This window comes from Vitis riparia, chromosome 7 (assembly GCF_004353265.1).
Source record: "Vitis riparia cultivar Riparia Gloire de Montpellier isolate 1030 chromosome 7, EGFV_Vit.rip_1.0, whole genome shotgun sequence".
Classification (NCBI taxonomy): Eukaryota; Viridiplantae; Streptophyta; class Magnoliopsida; order Vitales; family Vitaceae; genus Vitis; species Vitis riparia.
The window spans coordinates 3859030-3877943 of record NC_048437.1 but is presented as its reverse complement, the minus strand read 5'-3'; the positions used below and the strand labels follow the sequence as shown (position 1 = coordinate 3877943).

Genomic DNA, 18914 nt, shown 5'->3' with positions numbered 1-18914 from the left:
ACCAATATTTATTTGATTCATACCCTGTGTAGAAAAAAAAATAAAAGGAAAGGAAAAAAAAAAGAAAAAAGAATTTGAAGTGAATAAATTATTTTTTGTGTTAATTCAAATTTATTTCATTTATTTTAACTCTATCATTTATATAAAATAAATTTCTTACTTATTTTAATTATACATATTTTTCTTTTAAAAAATAAACTCAAATATGGAAAAATTATTATTTTTTGAAATTTTTTCTCTTTTCTAATACCATTTTTTTTTTTTGGAACCTAAAGCATATAAGATGGCAACCCTAGACATGAAGATAGCAATTAAAAAGAGAACTATGATATTGAACTTTAGCTAATCTCATCTCTCTCTCTCCACGTACGAACGTTCATTTGTTCCCATTTTGCACATTTCGCAAATATTCTATTATTATTATTATTATTATTATTATTTTTATTCCGTGTAAGAAAAACATATATATCCTTCCAACAAAGGGTCCTTTTTCTCTCTCTCAAGCTGACACAATAAATTCTCTTTTTTTTTTTTTCCCTCATTTTATTTTATTTTGATTTTTACGTGCAAGCAATTAATTGCCTCCGACCTGTCATTACCTAACATTTCATGCCATTGGGATCATGAAGGACACCTAGCAGAAGCTGTTTTGGGCTTAATTTTCCTCTTTGATTATGAAATGTACAAGTGTTCATACGTCTTCATGCCATTGTGCAATTCATCCTATATTTGGATTGAATTATACGCCTTCTCCTTGCTTTTGTTTCACTTTCATGCTTTAATTTCTCATCTTCCATGTCCATAGAGTTTCAAATCAGTTATCCAAATACTAGGCGATCACTCGTTATCCTTGACTTTACTTTTTGTTCATAATTTTTAGTAGTAATCATGAAAATGATCTCCACATCCCTCTACATCCCTCTCTCTCTCTCTCTCTCTCTCTCTCTCTCTCTCTCTCTCTCATATCTATATATATATATATACCCATAACTTCATACATTAGTGGTAGCAAAAAATTGAGCATGGAAGAAAGTTTTGTTAGTGATGGAACCAACCCACCAAGCTACGGTGAAAGAATTACTGTTCTAAGCATGGATGGTGGAGGTATAAGAGGCATTCTTCCAGGAAGCATTTTGAGCTTTCTGGAATCCAAGTTACAGGTAAGTGCACCACCACCACTCTCCGTGTAAATGAGAGAGCTAAAAGCAGTTTTAAACTATGCATGTTCGACTGGTTGTACGTACATAAATACATGCATGACTTATAAATTGGAAGAATATTGTGTAGGAGCTGGATGGAGCAGATGCCCGCATTGCAGATTACTTTGATGTGATTGCAGGAACTAGCACAGGAGGTCTGATAGCAAGCATGTTAACTGCGCCCGATGAGAACCAGCGTCCACTCTTCATGGCCAGAGATATTGTTCCGTTCTATCTCCAGCATTGCCCCAGAATATTTCCTCAGTCCCAGTAACTATAATACTATCAAACACACCTGAATTGCCTTTCTCCACCACTTTCACTTTTATCTACTGTATTTTCTTCATCATTATGGTGATTATATACCTGCAATGGGCTGTGCAGTTCTACAGTAACCAGGCTACAGACTCTCACCGGCCCAAAATACAATGGAAAGTATCTGAGAAGTCTAATTCGCAGGATGCTCGGAGCTCGAAGACTGCATGAGACTCTAACCCGAGTGGTTATACCTACATTTGATATAAAATTGCTGCAACCCACCATCTTCTCAAGCTTTGTGGTTTGGGCCTTTTGACTTAGAAGAACTTCATACAACTCAAGCTGCTTGATGATGAAAGTTCTAATAAGTTCTAATTCAATGACATTGCAGGCGGAAATGGATTCTTCTAAAGACGCTTTGCTGTCAGATATTTGCATCAGCACTTCCTCTGCTCCAACGTACCTTCCAGCTTATAACTTTAAAACCCATTATTCGGATGGAAATGAAAGAGAATTCCATCTTGTTGATGGAGGGGTGGCAGCAAATAACCCTGTAAGAATGTCGACTCAGATAAAAATATACAGACAGATATTTTCATGGGTGTTTGGTTTGACCCAACACAATATATATATAACAGATGGGTGTGATGTTTAATTGTTTGGAATTATTGAAGGCATTGCTGGCTATGAAGCCAACAGGAGCAGTGTTTCCTGGAGGGCCAGAAGAGCACTTGGCATCAAAAGCTTTGCAGTATGAGAATTATGTGGTGATCTCACTGGGAACTGGAACTTCAAAGATAGAGAAGAAATACAATGCGGAAAGGGCAGCAAGGTGGGGGATTCTAGGGTGGCTTTACAAAGAAGGGCATTCGCCTTTGGTGGATGCGTTCACCTTTGCCAGTGGAGACATGGTTGACCTTCATATGTCCTTGATTTTCAGATCCATTAGATGTGAGCATAACTACCTTCGTATTCAGGTAATTTCACCCCCCACCACTAAATTTAAAATAAAAAAGATAGTAGTAGCTTTAAAAGGATGGTTTTAAAATTTATTTAAAAAAATTAGGTCCTCAAATTTTAAAATTTTGGAAGTGATTTCTAAATATTAAAAGTGAAATTTGAAAATATAAAATAAATTTATATATATATTTTTTATCAAATGTTTTACTTTTATATGGAAGTTTTGATTTTAAAAACAAAAAATAGGAAGTAAATTTATATAGGTAATTAAAGTGTGTTTGATAATAATTTTATAAAATATTTCTAGTCTTTTTTAGATTGTCAAATACACTCTTAAATTTTTAATTTTTTTTAGAAATGATTTTATTATTTATAAACTTAAATAAGAAAGCAATTTTGTGGATCAATTATTCTAAAGCATATTGTGTTATAATGTGAACATTAATATATACAAGGTAAAAGTTTTTAAATTATATATTTTTATCATTTTTAATTGCTGCTTAGAATACTCTTTAAATAACAATTGAAAAGATCTTAATTTGTTCTTAAAAAAAAACAATTTAATATATTTTGTAAGTTATAAAATTACTTGAAAACAGTTTTGACATGAAATTTTAGGATCTATTTGGTAATTGTATTTAAAAATAACGATGAAAGACAATTTTTTAAAAACAGTTTTTAAAAACTTTTGTTTTATGTTTTATAAAACAAAAGTCCGTTCAGAAACCTAAAATATTTTTAATATGTTTTTAATATTTTAAAAAATAATTTTATATTTAGTATTTTATTTTAAATATTTTACATATTTATATAATTATTTTTACAAATAATTCTTTTAAAAAATAATTTTATATTTAGTATTTTATTTTAAATATTTTACATGTTTGTATAATTATTTTTAAAAATAATTCTAAGAAAACAAGTGAAAAAAAACTAAAAAATATTTTTTAAAAACATTTGTTTTTTGTTTTTAAGAACAAAAAACATAAAACAGTTTTTTTGTTAACAAACACATATTCCTGTTTTTCTGTTATGAAGAACATAAAATTATTCTCGGAAATAATTATTAAACAACTTTCAAAATTTTGAAAAATAATTAGATATTTTTTTGTTAGAGATAAAAAAAAAAAAAAAAATCCATTCACACAGCATTAAGTTGTTCATGGATGGATTGATTAATTATGGAAAGCAGGATGACACATTGAGTGGGGACACATCATCAACTGACAAAGCCACCCGGAAGAACATGGAGGCTCTTGTGAAGATCGGTAAAGAGCTCCTACAGAAACCGGTTTCCAGGATGAACCTTGACAATGGCATATTTGAACCAGTTGAAAATGCAGGCACCAATGAAGAAGCTCTCACAAGGTGATCATTCAATCTCCTCATATGATTTTGATAACATTCTCCACCCTAACTCTGATATTTTTAGCGTTTAAATTAATGAATTGTATGTATATATTAATTTCACTGCAGATTTGCAAAATTGCTATCAGATGAAAGGAGATTGAGAAGACAAAGAATCAAGAATAGCGAAATCGATTTTCTATAGAAATTTAGATGTTTGTGGGATATTTCCCAATAGAATAAATGTTTGAGGATATATCTTCATGCTGATGTTGAAATTGCTGCAAGTTTCTTTACCTTTGTAAAAATGGTGCACCTCAACAATCTCGATTCCGATCACTCGAACTGTAATCTTAGTTTTGAGCATCTTTATTCCTTTGAATTTAATAAATTTAACAAGTTTTATAATTCATTTTTAGAATTTGTTGGAGTGGATGCTTATATGGTACATATTATGTTCAATTTAAAAAAAATAAAAAATATTAAAAAATTAATTTTTTTATATTTAATTTATAAAAATTATAAAAGAAAATAATTAAAATTTATTAATATATATATATATATATAAATAATTTATTAACTTTAAAGTTACACTTTAACTTTCTCACTTTTTATTTTCTTTTACTTTTCCTTTCATTTTCCTTTCCAATTTCCTCCAACCAAACATACCCCGGAAGGAAATGTGAAATTGGGAAGGCATCTCCCTTTCAGATACCTTACTTCTCCAATAGTCAACATCCGTTCTCAGCTTCCCTTGGCATTGGTTCTCAACTTCGCATGATGTCAGGCCTTGAAGAGATCAAATAAAATGAAAGTTTTTTTGTTGAAGAGGGCAATCTCATCTCTACCCACATCCAATCCCAACCTCCTTTCTTCATTCCAGCTCAACCATCTTCTTCAACTCTGTAGCAATTCAAAAGCACTGCACCAGGGAAAACAACTTCACCAACACATAATCCTCTGTGGGCTGGACCACCACCCTTTCATGCTCACCAAATTAGTCCAAATGTACGCGGATTGCGGCGACCTAGGCTCCGCACAAGCATTGTTCGACAAATTGTCGCAACCGAACGTGTTTGCATGGACTGCAATTCTTGGTTTTTACTCGAGGAATGGATTGTCTGATGAATGTGTGAGGACTTATAGTGAAATGAAATTGAAGGGTGTTCTGCCCGATAAGTATGTGTTTCCTAAGGTGTTCAGAGCATGTGGACAGTTGTTGTGGTTGGAAGTGGGGATTCAGGTCCACAAAGATGTGGTTATGTGTGGGTGTGAGTTTGATTTACAAGTCTGTAATTCATTGATTGATATGTATTCGAAATCCGGGGATGTTGGGAGTGGTAGGCGGGTTTTTGATGAGATGGTGGAAAGAGATGTTTTATCTTGGAATTCGATGATCTCAGGGTATGTGTGTAATGGGTTTCTTGAATTCTCTGTGGAATTGTTGGCTTCTATGAGAATCAGAGGCTTTGAGCCTGATATAGTTACTTGGAACACTGTCATGGATGCTTATTGCCGAATGGGACTTTGTGATGAGGCTTGGGAAATTTTTGAACAGATTAAAGAGCCTAATATCATTTCATTGACCACTTTGGTCTCGGGGTATTCAAGGATAGGGAACCATGAAAAATCCTTAGGGATTTTTAGGGAAATGATGAGTAGAAGAGTGGTTTTCCCAGATTTGGATTCCCTTTCTAGTGTCCTTGTTTCTTGCCGGCATTTGGGGGCTCTAGTATGTGGTCAAGAAATTCATGGATATGGGATTAGAAGTGTAGACAGTTCTTCATTCTATAAGTCAGCTGGAGCAGCTTTGTTGACAATGTATGTTAGGTGCAAGAGGATACAAGATGCGGTAAATGTATTTGAATTAATGGACAGATTTGATGTTGTTACTTGGAATGCCATGATTCTTGGTTTTGTTGATCTGGAAATGGGACATTTAGCACTTGAATGTTTTAGTAAAATGCAAAGATCAGGGATCATGAACAATCAAATTACAATATCAACTGTTTTGCCAGCGTGTGATCTAAAATCTGGGAAGCAAGTTCATGCCTACATCACCAAAAATAGTTTCAGTTCTGTCATTCCTGTTTGGAATGCATTGATCCACATGTACTCCAAATGTGGGTGCATTGGAACTGCATACTCTATATTTTCTAACATGATTTCTAGAGATTTAGTATCATGGAACACAATGATAGGAGGGTTTGGAATGCATGGGCTGGGCCAATCTGCCCTCCAGCTTCTACGAGATATGAGTCATTCTGATGTTTGCCCAAACTCTGTTACTTTTACTTCTGCACTTTCTGCTTGTAGTCACTCAGGTCTTGTGGATGAGGGGCTGGAGCTCTTCCACACCATGACTAGAGACTTTGGGTTCACCCCTGGAATGGAACATTTTTCTTGTGTAGTTGATTTACTAGCACGTGCTGATCGGCTTGAGGATGCTGTTGGATTTATTGAAAAAATGCCTTTGAAGCCCAGTAAGCATATATGGAGTGCTCTGCTAGCTGCCTGTCGAGCCCAACAAAATGTTAGTGTTGCAAAGCTGGCTGCAGAACAGTTATTTCAATTGGAGCCTGAACATGCGGGAAACTATGTGACACTCTCAAATATATATGCAAGGGCTGGTAGATGGGATGATGCTGTAGCAGTCCGGAAGCTAATGGAAGATAGAGGATTGGTGAAGCCATCAGGATATAGTTGGATTTGAATTGGAAATTAAACAAACAAAAGACCAAGTATCTTTTATATGGTCTTCTAAAGCTTATATATAGTTTGAAACAGCAGCAGAACCAGGGAAGGAGTTTGTAGGGGTGGTGGTTAAAATAATACCAAAATACTTGCACAACCTACTAGTAACCATATATATTTTTATTTCATGGGGCTCATTTGCCCCCTCTGGGCATTGCATGACTCCGCCGCTGGTTTGGAAGGTGTCACATTTGTTAGTTTTCTTTCTGAAGCCAAGTCAGTGTTGTTCATTTCATGAAAAATGGAACAACAATTCAAACACTAAGGCAACCTGTCTGCAGGTGCAATACAGTACACTTTTCTTGATTTTTGAAAGTAAAAATTAATGATACCAATATTTAGATATCTTTTTAACAGAATGCTTCTTTGCATGACATTCCAGGCTCTGTCAGCTGCCTGATCTTCTGGATGTAGATGGCCTGTTGAGTGCGAAGGTCTGCTCCACCAATGAAGTGACCTAGAAGAGCAAGGAGAACCTTACACAGTTCAGTCAGATGCCCTTTCAGGAACCTGTTCTGAGGGTGAATCTCAATGTTGGCCTTCCACCGCATTGCAAATGAAGGCACTAATAGACAAGCTCCCATCAGATAATTTGATTGTGATTTTAGCAAAATGGTAAATCCAACTATTTAAGATATAGCTCATAGATAGTATTTCAATTGCAGATTTGTCTACTTATGATCGGGGAAAGTAAAATACATTCAGAGATTACAAGCTGCATTCCATTTAATGTGGAAGAAGTTTAATATCGATAGATCATTCATTGTTTCTAATTTTGAATAAAACACTTGAGGATGATTTCATGTTTCATTATAGGCACCGAGCTTTGATATTTTTTATATGGAAAATGGTTTTATATTGATGAAATGGCTTTGATATGCAAAGGATTATGGTATATGGAAAATGTTTTATATGAATGATGTGGCTTTGATAGGCAAAGGAGTATCGGATGCTTTATCTATTAGGAAATGGGGATCGCCTGATTAGAAGTCAGATGCTTTATCCTTTATGAAACGGGCGCTATTCATGGATATCTAAGTTATTAAAAATCACACTGACTGAGACATTAACTACTGATTCTTGGTTCTGAGCATGACCAGCATCTATTTCTTCGTAAACTCTGGGGGAGTTTGTACCTATTGTGGAGTTCCAAGTCTAATTCTGTGCTTTAACAGCATCCCTTCTTTCCTGTCAGAGGGCTTCTATATGAGAGGTTCATAATGATCTTTTTCACATGAGAGTGTGTATCAGGAATTTAAATCTGATGAAGTCTCTCATGGTACTGGTTGGTATCTGAAAGTCCTGAATGGAAGTGTTACAGGGGAGTGCTGACTATGTGATGAGAGGAAATGATGAAGGAAAATAATATGTTTTAGAACTCGAACCCAGCCTGAGTAGAAGTCAGACGCCTTATCCATGAGGCCACGGGCGCCTTTGCTTGAATATCAAAGTTTGCTCCTAGATATGCTTTAATAGCTTTCTCCTCCTGCCCTCAAGTCTCTTTTGCTGAAACCTGAGATTCAGGTCACCTTTGGGCATCAGCATCATGTCATAAAAAGAAAAAGATTACAGATTATAAGCTCTCCTCCAGCCCCACAACCCCCACAGCTGTGAGTTTTACAATCCCACTTTTCAGTTCTCCCTTTCCATTCTCTAAATTCCCTGTCAATTCTTTCTGAGACACTGAATTATGAGGTGTTATGGTTCCTTTCCCTTTTGAATAATATGAGGATGGATCATGATTATGAGGAGCATCCAAGCGTGGGCTCTTGTTTGCCACACGGGCTACTGCGTATCAATCAATCAAGTGCCTTGCCAACTTAGATGTGCCATCACAACAACAGTATTTGATACTGGGAGAGGAAAAAGAAAAAGAAAGAAAAGGAAACGGGCTTTCGGAGAGAAAAATTTGAGTTGGGCTGCTTTTCCCAAATCGAAGGCCCAGAACTTGGCCCTTGATAGTGGTCTTTGCATGGATTTCATTTTTTTTTTAATTCTAATATTATTTAATAATTTTAAAACTTTTATATATATCTGTTTGGATCAACATTGCAGCATCGCAGATTAACATTTATAGAATTGATAAAATTGTAACGTTGATATCTTGTTGTTCGAAATTTCTAATAAGGATTGAATTTACAAAAATGGAAAAATTCATTGATATTATATTATAATCTGAAAAAGGAGGCTGAGGGGATTCGGTGTGATTCAACTCTTTCCACGTTGGTGCGGGTGAGATTCTAACCTCATCCAGCAGGTGAAAATAGCAAAGCACACGCTTGCCTATATGAATGACACTTGGCACCTATTTAATCTCCAATCACCATTTACCATAGATCGCCGCCTTTCTTGCATTTTTAGGGAATTATTTCCTTCAAATGGAAAATTCCTCTACCCAAACACACCCTTTCTCTCTCTCGCTAAAAATTTTTCTGTAAGACCGCACGTTTCCAAAAATTTTCCCGAGAAAATATGGACTCCATGCCAGTGAATTGGGAAGCTCTCGATACTCTAATCATCGATTTCGCCAAATCTGAGAACTTAATAGAAGACTCGGTCACGTGCACTTCATCGTCCTCGCCTTCCTCCTCGCCTTCCTCATCGTCTTATCATCAGCGACTGATAATTCGTCAGATCAGACGGTCATTAGAGGTTGGCGACATTGATGCCGCCACGGATCTTCTTCGGGTCCACGCTCCTTTCATCCTCGACGATCATCGGTTTCTGTTTCGATTGCAGAAGCAGGTTATTATTACGCTCTGTTTGGCTTCTGAGAAAATGTAGGAAAATGAAATTCTGAATATTGTAATTTTCATTTTTTTTCTTGAGACCGCCGCTAATGAATTGAAAATTTATTTGGAAAACGTAACGTGTTATTTATATTTTCTTTCCGTTTTCTGAATTAAAATTGTTCATTTTTGTTGTTTTAAATTTTGTGAAGAAATTTATTGAGCTTTTGAGGAGAGGAACTGCCGAGGCTCGTGATTCTGCGATCGACTGTCTAAGGACTGTTCTTGCTCCTTGTGCTCTTGATGCTTACCCGGTACTTACAGATTCCCTCTTTTACGCATTGTTCTTTTTCTTTCTGTGTTATTGTTATGGTATCTCCACCACCAAAACAAGTTTTACCTAATCTGTATCAATTGATATTGGAAATGGCGTTAAGAGGATCTGCTATATTAAATTTCTACTGCTTTCACTCCACTTTTGAGTTCGTTTAACACTATGGTGGGAGATAATAATTAAGGCTTTTTGTCCACTATGCAAAGAGGAATTTTTGAGTCTAGTTGATACAAAAATTGAGCCTGGTATGTGGGAAGTGGTTAGAATAAGCAACTTACGCGATGGAAAGCTAACATAAGTTATTTGATGCAAGGATAAATATAACATAGAGAGCTTGTGATAGATACACTAGTGTAAAACCTATAGTCAATCTTATATGGACATGATTGCTGATATGTGTCTGGTTGACAATATCTAGGTGTTATGGTTTACGGACCATATGAAATTAATGTAGAACTCAAAAAATGACTATAAATTTTATTTCCTTTTGGAATTTTTCTTCTTGGTGATGCTTGATATCAATACTGTTAAAAAATAATTTAAGTTCATAAGTTCACTAGTTTAAAAATCTTGTGCTGTGAGTAGACTAATATCCTTTTTTCTATTATCTTCTTTTGTAATATTAAACAGAAGTTCTTTTGTAACTTATTAATTTTGACAATCCCTTAATTTTCTGAGCTAGTTTTTGGTATCATACACTTTAAATGCTGATTGGAATTCAATACTTACTTGAGCATTATGCAATTGTTCTGGAATTCACATTATTGTTGAAAATAAATTCATGAAAAATAAGTTATTGGCTTTCACTTTTCTCTTTATTCACTTCTGGATTCTGACTGGTGTCTGTTTTTATGTTCAAGGAAGCATATGAGGAATTTAAGCATGTTCTTCTTGCATTCATATATGATAAAGATGATCCAACTTCTCTTGTGGCACCTGAGGTGGGTTACTATAGGTTTTTGCAGACAAGTGGGTTTCATGATTACTCATATTGTTAGGTGTGTGATATCTGTGAATGTTGTATCCACATGTTAATCCCAGGATGGGCTGCCCAATAATGGTCAGAATCTTTGATTGTTCTGTACTTTTATCTTTAAAATTAAAATCTGTTAATGAAACCTAGAATCTGTTATGTTCAGAAAAAATGTTAATAGTGGATATCTGAATGTGGATATGGATCAAGTTTGCGAATGATCAAATTTTTAGGTAGATTCTTGATGGGACAATCTCCATTGACATCCTTACTACTATTATTTGCAAATAGGATGCTTTTGGACTGCTGAATATAGTGTTATTATACTTGTATAGTTTGCAAACATCATCTATTCTTCTATAGAATTAGGAGACTAAATTTTAAGAAACCTACAAGGGAGCATTTGATGAAAATGTGGTGTCAAAATATTTTTAGTTAGATTCCCTTTTGGACCATGTAAACCCAATTTTCTAAATTTCTCTGCTATCTGATATGCTTGAATGATGTTCCCATTACAGCTGCTGCCTCATATTAAGGTTCATGCTTTTTTGTGGATATGCTACAGATTTAATTATTTGATATGGTTACTTTTATTTTATTTTATTTTATTATTTTATTTTTTATTTTCTTATACCCCATAGTTTTGTTATAAAATATTTCTTAGCAATCTTTTGGTTGTTGGGCTTAGAAATAATAGCATAATTCATCTGACTTTATTCAGTTAGATAAAGATCAAATCTGTGCACTTATAATTCTGGATATATCTTTATTGATATTGGCTTTTGGAGAAAAGTAATTCCATGAAGTGAATTTCTTAGTTCTGTAATCTCACTTGCTTTATATGTTTCAGTGGTCTGAAAGGAGGAGGTTTGACATTGCTGGATTAATATCCTCTGTTTTAAGAGCTCACATGCATGCATATGATCCACTCTTTTCAATGACATTGAGATATTTGATAAGGTTATTCTTCATTAGTTGATCAACTTTCACCGAATATATCTACTCATTATTGTCTGTACGTGCATGTGAAATTCACTGTCATCATTGTTTAATACTCCGCCCTTCATGCGCAGCATACACAAAGGATTTTGCTTTCGTGAAGGAATGTCATCACCCATTTCAGATCTTACTGAGAGGTTGCTCCTTGAGGAACGCGATCCCCCAGCAACCCCCCAAGAGAGTCTATATGAGGTTCCTCCGTTTGATGAGGTAAGGTTTTTGGAGTAAAGCCAATTTTGTTTTGGTTTTAATTGGACGTAAGATGCAGTATACTTCAAATGTTGGCGTTCTAGTGGCCTTAATCATCGTTGTGGTATTTTGTCCATTATTTGTTGGGACATCATGTTTGATAACATCTGTTGTCTAGAATGCCAAGTGGATCTCTCATATATATATTTCAATTTTGCATGTTCTATTCTGACATCCAGGTGGACATACAAGCACTTGCACATGCTGTAGAGCTCACAAGACAAGGGGCTATTGATAGCTTGAGATTTGCTAAGGGTGATTTATTTCAGGCATTTCAGGTTATTTCATATTTTTCAGTGTATTCTATTATTTTATCAATCAAACATTTTTAATATTATTTATTATTTCCTCAAAGTCCATCCCATCTCTTATTAGCTCTAGATCCGAAATTCAGTTGCATTTGGCTGCTTTTAAAAGCACTAGATTTATACATAGTTGCATTTTAGACGCTTCATATCATTTCCTCAAATTTCATTCTAGCTGTTATTAGCACCATGCTTGAAGTTTAATTACACTTGACTGCTGTTAAAAGCACCAGATTTATTCCTTGGTTGCATTTTAGAGGATTGACATTATTTCCTCTAATTTCATGCCATTTGTTGCTAGCACCAAACTGGAAATGTAATTGTAGTCAACTGCAATTAAGAATACCAGTTTTATGCCTGCCTTCTGTAGGCAATTGGTAAGTGACTTTGAATTTGGTAATTGAAGTCATTAAAAATCTGAATACCTTAAAAAATATGGAGGAAGACAGTCTGATCTCATATCTTCCATCCACAAATACAGAAGTATTTGGCCTCATATTATAGTTGGCCTTTCGTTTAACTTACTGAAAATGTGAATCTCAATAATGAACTACACCTAGAGGGGGGTGAATAGGTGTTGTAGAACAATTTAAAAATTCTCCCAACAAAGATTACCTAACCTTAGACTATCTTAATGTCAAGAAATTTTTCTTCCAATAACTTTTCAACAAAGCAAAACATCCACAAGCAATAATGTATGCATCAACACTCTCCCAACAATTTATAAATGCAAAACACATGCAAATGCTTCAACACTCCTCAAAAATAAATCAAAATATAGAGTGAGAGAAAGAGACAATGAACACCGGATTTTTAACGTGGAAAACCTCCGAAGAGATCAAAAACCACGGGCCTATCACCGATTAAAAACTCCACTATGAAGAATAAAAACTTAGTACAAGGTTTTACCTAACTCAAGCTAACCAATCCTTCCCGGAATACTTGACTAGTACCTTCATTTTTAGCTTCTCCTTTTGGAGCACACTTGGAGTCCACACCAAGTTCAATCTCGGCCTCTTCTTGAATCCACACAAGAAGAAAATGAGTTTTTGCACAAACCCAAATAGAATGAGAGATTGAGATATGAAGGAAGGAATCAACCCATTTGTTGCTCAAGAAAATCCATTAAAAACCAATTTGGAAAACATTAAGAGAAGTGGATTTTCTTTGCAATCAAAAACCCCAAATTGGGAAAACAAAATGAGAAGATGAAGAACACAAGGAGTGTGACTGCTCTCTCCACGTTTCTGCAGTCACTCTTCCCAGAAAATGAGAGAAGATTGGTTTTTAAAGTGTAAAAAGAAACCCTTAATCTAATGGCTGAGATTTGATCAAAAAAACAGTAGTCGGATAGATCCACCCCTACACTTGGATCGATCCAGAAACAGAGGAATGAAAGCCTTGCACCAAAAACCATTTTTCCCAACTTTCTAACACATTTAAAGATTAAAAACCGGGTTGATTCACATCCAAACACCACACACTCGGCTACATACCTCGGCCTCTTAGCAAAGTCTTAGTCTTCAAAGTCAAGTAGTCCGAATAGGAATAGGGAAGCCGAGTTAGGGGACACTTAGGAATTTTGTCCGGAATTGCCAACCTAGCTAAACACTCACACTTACTAATAATAAGAGTTTTTACTAGGCAATTTCCAATCAGTGATTTTACCTTGTAGTGCCTTTCAGTTTCCATTATTAATTTATCTATATATAATCAAGAATTGGTTGAATATAGGATCATCCCATTCATTCATTTCTTGCTTCAATTTTCTTAATTTTTTGACAAGTTACTATACTCCAATAGACACAACATTAAGCCTTTCTTGCTTGAAAAGGGTTTTGATTTTCTATTTATATTAGGTTGATTTAGTTCCTTTTACACCCTGTGGTACTATGAAGCTTGTGATACTAATTTCTGTCTTTTGTATACTAAAATTGTTTTTATAGTTTAAGTGGCTAATTTTTACTATCTATTTAACTTATGCATTTTCTGTTCATTTGAGTTATGAACTTTGTAGTACATTTCAAACTTCTTTTTTTCTCAGTTAATGTGGTCCTGTTCAGGGTGGTCCAATTTTCCTACTTTATTTTGTTGGCTAGAACTGGATTTTTTTGAGCTTACAAGTCTTTATTTCTTGTACTTGTCTATTGCAGAATGAATTATGCCGGGTGAGATTGGATGTTTCCATGCTTGATGAGCTTGTTCGAGAATATTGCATTTATAGGGGTATTGTGGACTCTGGACTTGCATCTTCTTCTGGTGAACTTCAAAACTTTGCCATTTTCCTTCAGTTATTTGTTTTTTAAATCCAATTTTCCTTTTTAGCATCATTTATGATTTCTTCTCCAGTTTCAGGAGTTCGAACCCTTTCTGAACCTCTAAAAGTTGATCAGCCTGATCCTGGGTATTCATCGTCAAGAAGCTGCTCTTTAGAAGTGGATTGTGAAACCAATAAACATTCAGATGGTGAAAGTTCGATCAGCAATGCTCATATGAATAACTCTCCTGAAATTAATGCTGATGTGGTGGGCACACCGAGAATTGATGTTGAAATAAGATACTCTTGTGAGCCAACAGGCAACCGTGATGATTGCAGCACCAGTGAAACACATCGGCCAGAAAATTCAAGGGTTCTGCAAAGACACAGAAGTCATGGAACTGGAGAAAGGAGCAAACGCAAACGATGGAGGGGGAGACATGATAAACATGATTATGTTCCTGATGTTCAGCAAGAACTTACTGCTACTACCCTGGCTATCGGCACAAATTTGTTAGGGGGACAACAGGTATTTATTTAGTGCTTTTTATTATTTTACGTCACAAGTTGATCATTGAGAGCTCATTTTGCTCTGCAGGGCCTGGAAAATCATTCCACTGTAGATCCTATTGGCAATAGGGAGAATATGTATGAGACTGTGCTGGCAATGAAGGAGCTAGCTAGCAGAGGGATGGCTGCTGAGGTTGTGGAAGAAGTCAACGGTATAGACCCAGAGTTTTTTGTGCAAAATCCTGTTTTGCTATTCCAGCTTAAGCAGGTAATGTTTTGATGCTGATTTTTATGTGATATGAAGTTTTACTTGAATGCTACAATCTGATAGCTTTACTGGTTTCAGGTTGAATTTCTTAAGCTTGTCAGCTTGGGTGATCATTCTAGTGCTCTAAGGGTTGCCTGCTCTCATTTAGGTCCTTTAGCAGCTAATGACCCTTTGTTGCTGAAGGCTTTGAAGGAGACTTTGTTGGCATTGCTGAGACCTAATGAAGATGCCCTTGGAAAAGGCTTGCCCTTACATGCTCTTGCTACTTCACTTCAGGTATTGTGTTACTTGCTATCATAGTTTTTCCATTTTTCAATTTATTCGTCTTTTCTTTTCTTATGCTTCTGAGCAAGAATTTTAGTTTATAGATAGACTTGTTAGAAGATGTGAATACAGTTGGAAGTTAAAGTATTTTCATGTACAGCAGATTTAACTGGAACAAACAATTGCATTCGATAACTTTTAGCTCTTCCTAATAAATAACATGCATTGATATGGTTCTGTATATGTTGATGAGATTACAGAACATTTAGAATTCCCTATTATCTTTGAATATTGAATTTTCATCTTTGTTCCTTGTCATCTTCTTCTCCTTCTCCTTTTTCTCCTCCTACTTCTTCCCTCTCTCCTTCCCCCCCTTCCCCTCACCATCTCTCTTGTTGGAGTTGGAAAATGGACTGACTTGAAATTTTTTCATTCATTGATCTTCTTTCTTTGGGTTTTACTTTCTTTGTCTTCTTGTCACTTGTCCTCCTCTTCCTCTCTCTCTCTCCCTCCCTCCCTCCCTGCCCACACCATCTCTCTTGATAGGGTTGGAAAATGGATTCACTTGCAATTTTTTCATTTGTGGATTTTTTTTTTCTTCGTGCTCCTTGTCTTCATCTTGGTTCCTTGTGCTGTTCTCTCTCTCTCTCTCTCTCTCTCTCTCTCTCGTGTTGGGGTTGGACAGTAGTCTTAATTCCAATATTTGCAGTCCTGGACTTTGGTTTTTATATTTTTGGTGGTTGGAAAGCGAAGGTTATATGTCTTATTAGCTTAAGCATGGAAAACCTTTTGAGATGAGGATCAAGTGGTTTTGTTTGTCTTTTGTTTTGACTTTTAGCATACTTAATGTTTGTACTGTTATCTCAAATTTTAAGTGAACAAATTTCATGGATTTACATTGTTTGACTCCTCTGTTTTTTCACAAATAGTTTCTATTCTCTTTTTATTCAGAGATTTTCCTCAATAATATTTATTATCTATGAGGCTCATTTACTGCTCAAACCACCAAAATGATAGTCTGTTTCTCCTTGCTGTCCTTGATGCTTTGATTAAATTCCTTTTTGCAAGTGTTCATTAGTTTGCTTAGTGTTTCCACTGAGGCATATTTTGAGTTGGTAGTTCACCTCTTCCTTGCAGCATTTGTTGAGCATAGGTGTCAAGGCACATTGGCATGGCTGTGTTGATTGTTTGGCTGTTGATAAATAATTAGTAGCTGTTGCTTTTCTATGGGAGTGATGTTTAATTAATTAATTAATTATTATTATTATTGGGTGGTTTCTTGTCTGCTTTCTCACTGGTTTAGTTAAGGCTGATTTCATATTGGTTCATTCATCCACATTTTCTACACAAAATGTCATGAGCATAGATGTCAAAATTGGTAGGTGATGGTGTAACCATTGATTTCCAAGGATGCTGCTCAGAAGTGGATAAATTGCATGTTTCAAAGTTAGTTGCTAATGCAGTATATTATAGGTTGCTATATAATATATTTTATCTGATGAAAATACTGAAGTTTATAATGGAAAACAATTTTTGTTGTGTGTACATGAGCGAGAGAGCCAAGTGGAACATAGGTCTAGGTGTCTGCAGAGTAAAGCGGGAGTGTTAATGGTGTCAATCCCAATAACCTGATACAAACAAGTTGGCAATTACTTTTGTCAGTGCACGCTCAGGCAAATATGATTTGTTTTCATTTTTTTCAGTATTAAGTTGGGAAAGTGACTGAAAGCTATCAAGATAACAATGGCACATAACATAACAGAGAAACTTAATAGCAAAGGCAAAGAAAGATATGGTATGCATTTTACATAATGAATCAGAAAACATGAAATCTATACAGCACAAGAAATATACTATGAACATCATTGTTGAAGCTAAATACTTTTTCTGGTCCATCTACAAGCACCTGATTTCTGTATTTGAAACATGCTAAAAGAAAATGGCAGCTGTAGTCATATTCTAAGCCACCGATGTATTGATAACTGTATTATCTGAGCTAAATTTCAGACAAAATTATTTCCCAGCTTCCTCCTATCTTGTTTGGTAGCTGTTCTCAATTGGGACAACCAGAATTCCTAACATGCTTATCATATCTCAATGAAACATACTGACTATGATCCTCCATAGGTTGTTATTGGTCGGCGGCTTGGTATTGAAGAGCCCCAGCTTATGAAGATAATGAGAGCAACTCTTCATACGCACAATGAGTGGTTTAAAATTCAAATGTGTAAAGATCGTTTTGAAGGTCTTTTGAAGATAGATTCCTTGAAAGAAATGAATACCCCACTGCTTTCAAATGCTGTATCAAAGTCTAATGCAGACACCTCCACCAATGGATCTTCCCAAGTTACAGTATCTTCAAGTGGTAGGATGGTGGATGATGGCAGCAGTCCAACTCAAGTGTCATCTAGAGATGTTGTATGTGATGAAAATGCAATACTTAAAGTAATGGTGAGTTATCCATGTATTTTACTACTTTGAAAGTTAAAATTTTCTTGTGCAATCTGAAATTATAAGCATGGTCAATTTTTGTTTTTCATTTTGACATAAGAGTGATTAAATAACACCCAGCTTCTCTCTCTCCACACCCGTCTTTTCCTTTTTGCTTTTTTTCAATGAGGGGGGGCATAGAGAGAGGAAAGACAGGTGTATTTAATACCTTCAATATAATATTCTCAGATTTTAATTTATTCTTTCAACAAGAAAGAGTGGGAGCAAAAGATAGATGTGTTTGTAAGGATAAAAGCATATATACACTTTGGAAATCATTTTTTGTGTCTATCATTTTACATTGTCCTAAATCTGGAACCAATTTTTCAAGGTTTACGACCCCAGGTTTATCACAGTTGTCTGCTTCTATCAAGTTCAGTTGTTAATTCGTGTTGTTTTGGTTGGTGCAGGAGTTTCTTGCTTTGCCTAGGGCTGATGCTATCCATCTTCTTGCACAGTATAATGGAAATGCCGAGACTGTTATTCAGCAAATATTTTCTTAGTTTGTTTTGTAAAAGTGTAGTAAAATCCGATCTATTTGTTTTATTTTAATCAGAGCATTATTTTATTCAATTTGAGCCAAAGATTGTCGTTGTAGATAAGGAAGTTGTAACACATATTCCTTTGTACAATATCATAAGGTGTTTTTGCCAGGGAAGCTGTCCGTAACGAAATAAGTTAATTGGATTGATTTGAATGGTATTGGAGGAAGTGGGACTGGAGGCTTGATTTTTGTTTTTATGAAATCCTTTGCCTTGCGTTTCTCAGTTTTTCTCAATTGAAATTTTTTTATCCAATCTTCATTTGGGAGGAGTCTTCTTAACTCATAATCAAGTAAACTAAGAGATGCGGGGTCGTGTATTTCATTTTATAGGGAATGAGACAAGTGGTAGTCATTTCCTTCTTTCCGTTACAGTTGTTTGTTTGAGATTTGGAATGACAACTCCGATTCTTTTTCTTTGCCGTATCAAATTTTGGTCAAAGGCTGCCCTTGCATGTCTTTCTATGTCTCCCGTGC

The 18914-nt window shown here is 35.3% G+C and overlaps 3 protein-coding genes across 5 annotated transcripts; all 3 read left to right on the top strand.

Moving 5' to 3' along the window:
• Positions 1 to 684: 684 nt before the first annotated feature.
• On the top strand, positions 685 to 4122 carry LOC117919080 (patatin-like protein 1). The gene is made up of 7 exons (XM_034836128.1): positions 685 to 1160; positions 1288 to 1469; positions 1584 to 1758; positions 1849 to 2010; positions 2132 to 2434; positions 3610 to 3785; positions 3894 to 4122. Exons 1-7 carry the CDS (start codon positions 1023 to 1025, stop codon positions 3967 to 3969), a joined length of 1212 nt encoding a protein of 403 aa, XP_034692019.1. The 5' UTR covers positions 685 to 1022; the 3' UTR covers positions 3970 to 4122.
• A 336-nt stretch (positions 4123 to 4458) lies between these two features.
• LOC117917922 (pentatricopeptide repeat-containing protein At5g39350-like) lies at positions 4459 to 7336 on the top strand. 2 transcript variants are annotated; one of them, XM_034834391.1, is made up of 2 exons: positions 4459 to 6799; positions 6901 to 7336. In XM_034834391.1, the coding sequence occupies exon 1, from the start codon at positions 4573 to 4575 to the stop codon at positions 6475 to 6477; it is 1905 nt and encodes a 634-aa protein (XP_034690282.1). In that variant the 5' UTR covers positions 4459 to 4572; the 3' UTR covers positions 6478 to 6799; positions 6901 to 7336. The 2 variants fall into 2 exon arrangements, with proteins under 2 accessions (XP_034690282.1, XP_034690283.1); XM_034834392.1 differs by having other exon boundaries at positions 4459 to 6809.
• Positions 7337 to 8876: 1540 nt separating this feature from the next.
• LOC117918750 lies at positions 8877 to 18638 on the top strand. 2 transcript variants are annotated; one of them, XM_034835624.1, is made up of 12 exons: positions 8877 to 9263; positions 9460 to 9561; positions 10442 to 10522; positions 11405 to 11514; positions 11628 to 11763; positions 11982 to 12080; positions 14261 to 14366; positions 14457 to 14893; positions 14963 to 15142; positions 15221 to 15418; positions 17534 to 17857; positions 18307 to 18638. In XM_034835624.1, the coding sequence occupies exons 1-12, from the start codon at positions 8991 to 8993 to the stop codon at positions 18397 to 18399; spliced, it is 2139 nt and encodes a 712-aa protein (XP_034691515.1). In that variant the 5' UTR covers positions 8877 to 8990; the 3' UTR covers positions 18400 to 18638. The 2 variants fall into 2 exon arrangements, with proteins under 2 accessions (XP_034691515.1, XP_034691516.1); XM_034835625.1 differs by lacking the exon at positions 11405 to 11514 and having other exon boundaries at positions 10446 to 10522.
• The last annotated feature ends 276 nt before the right edge of the window (positions 18639 to 18914 follow it).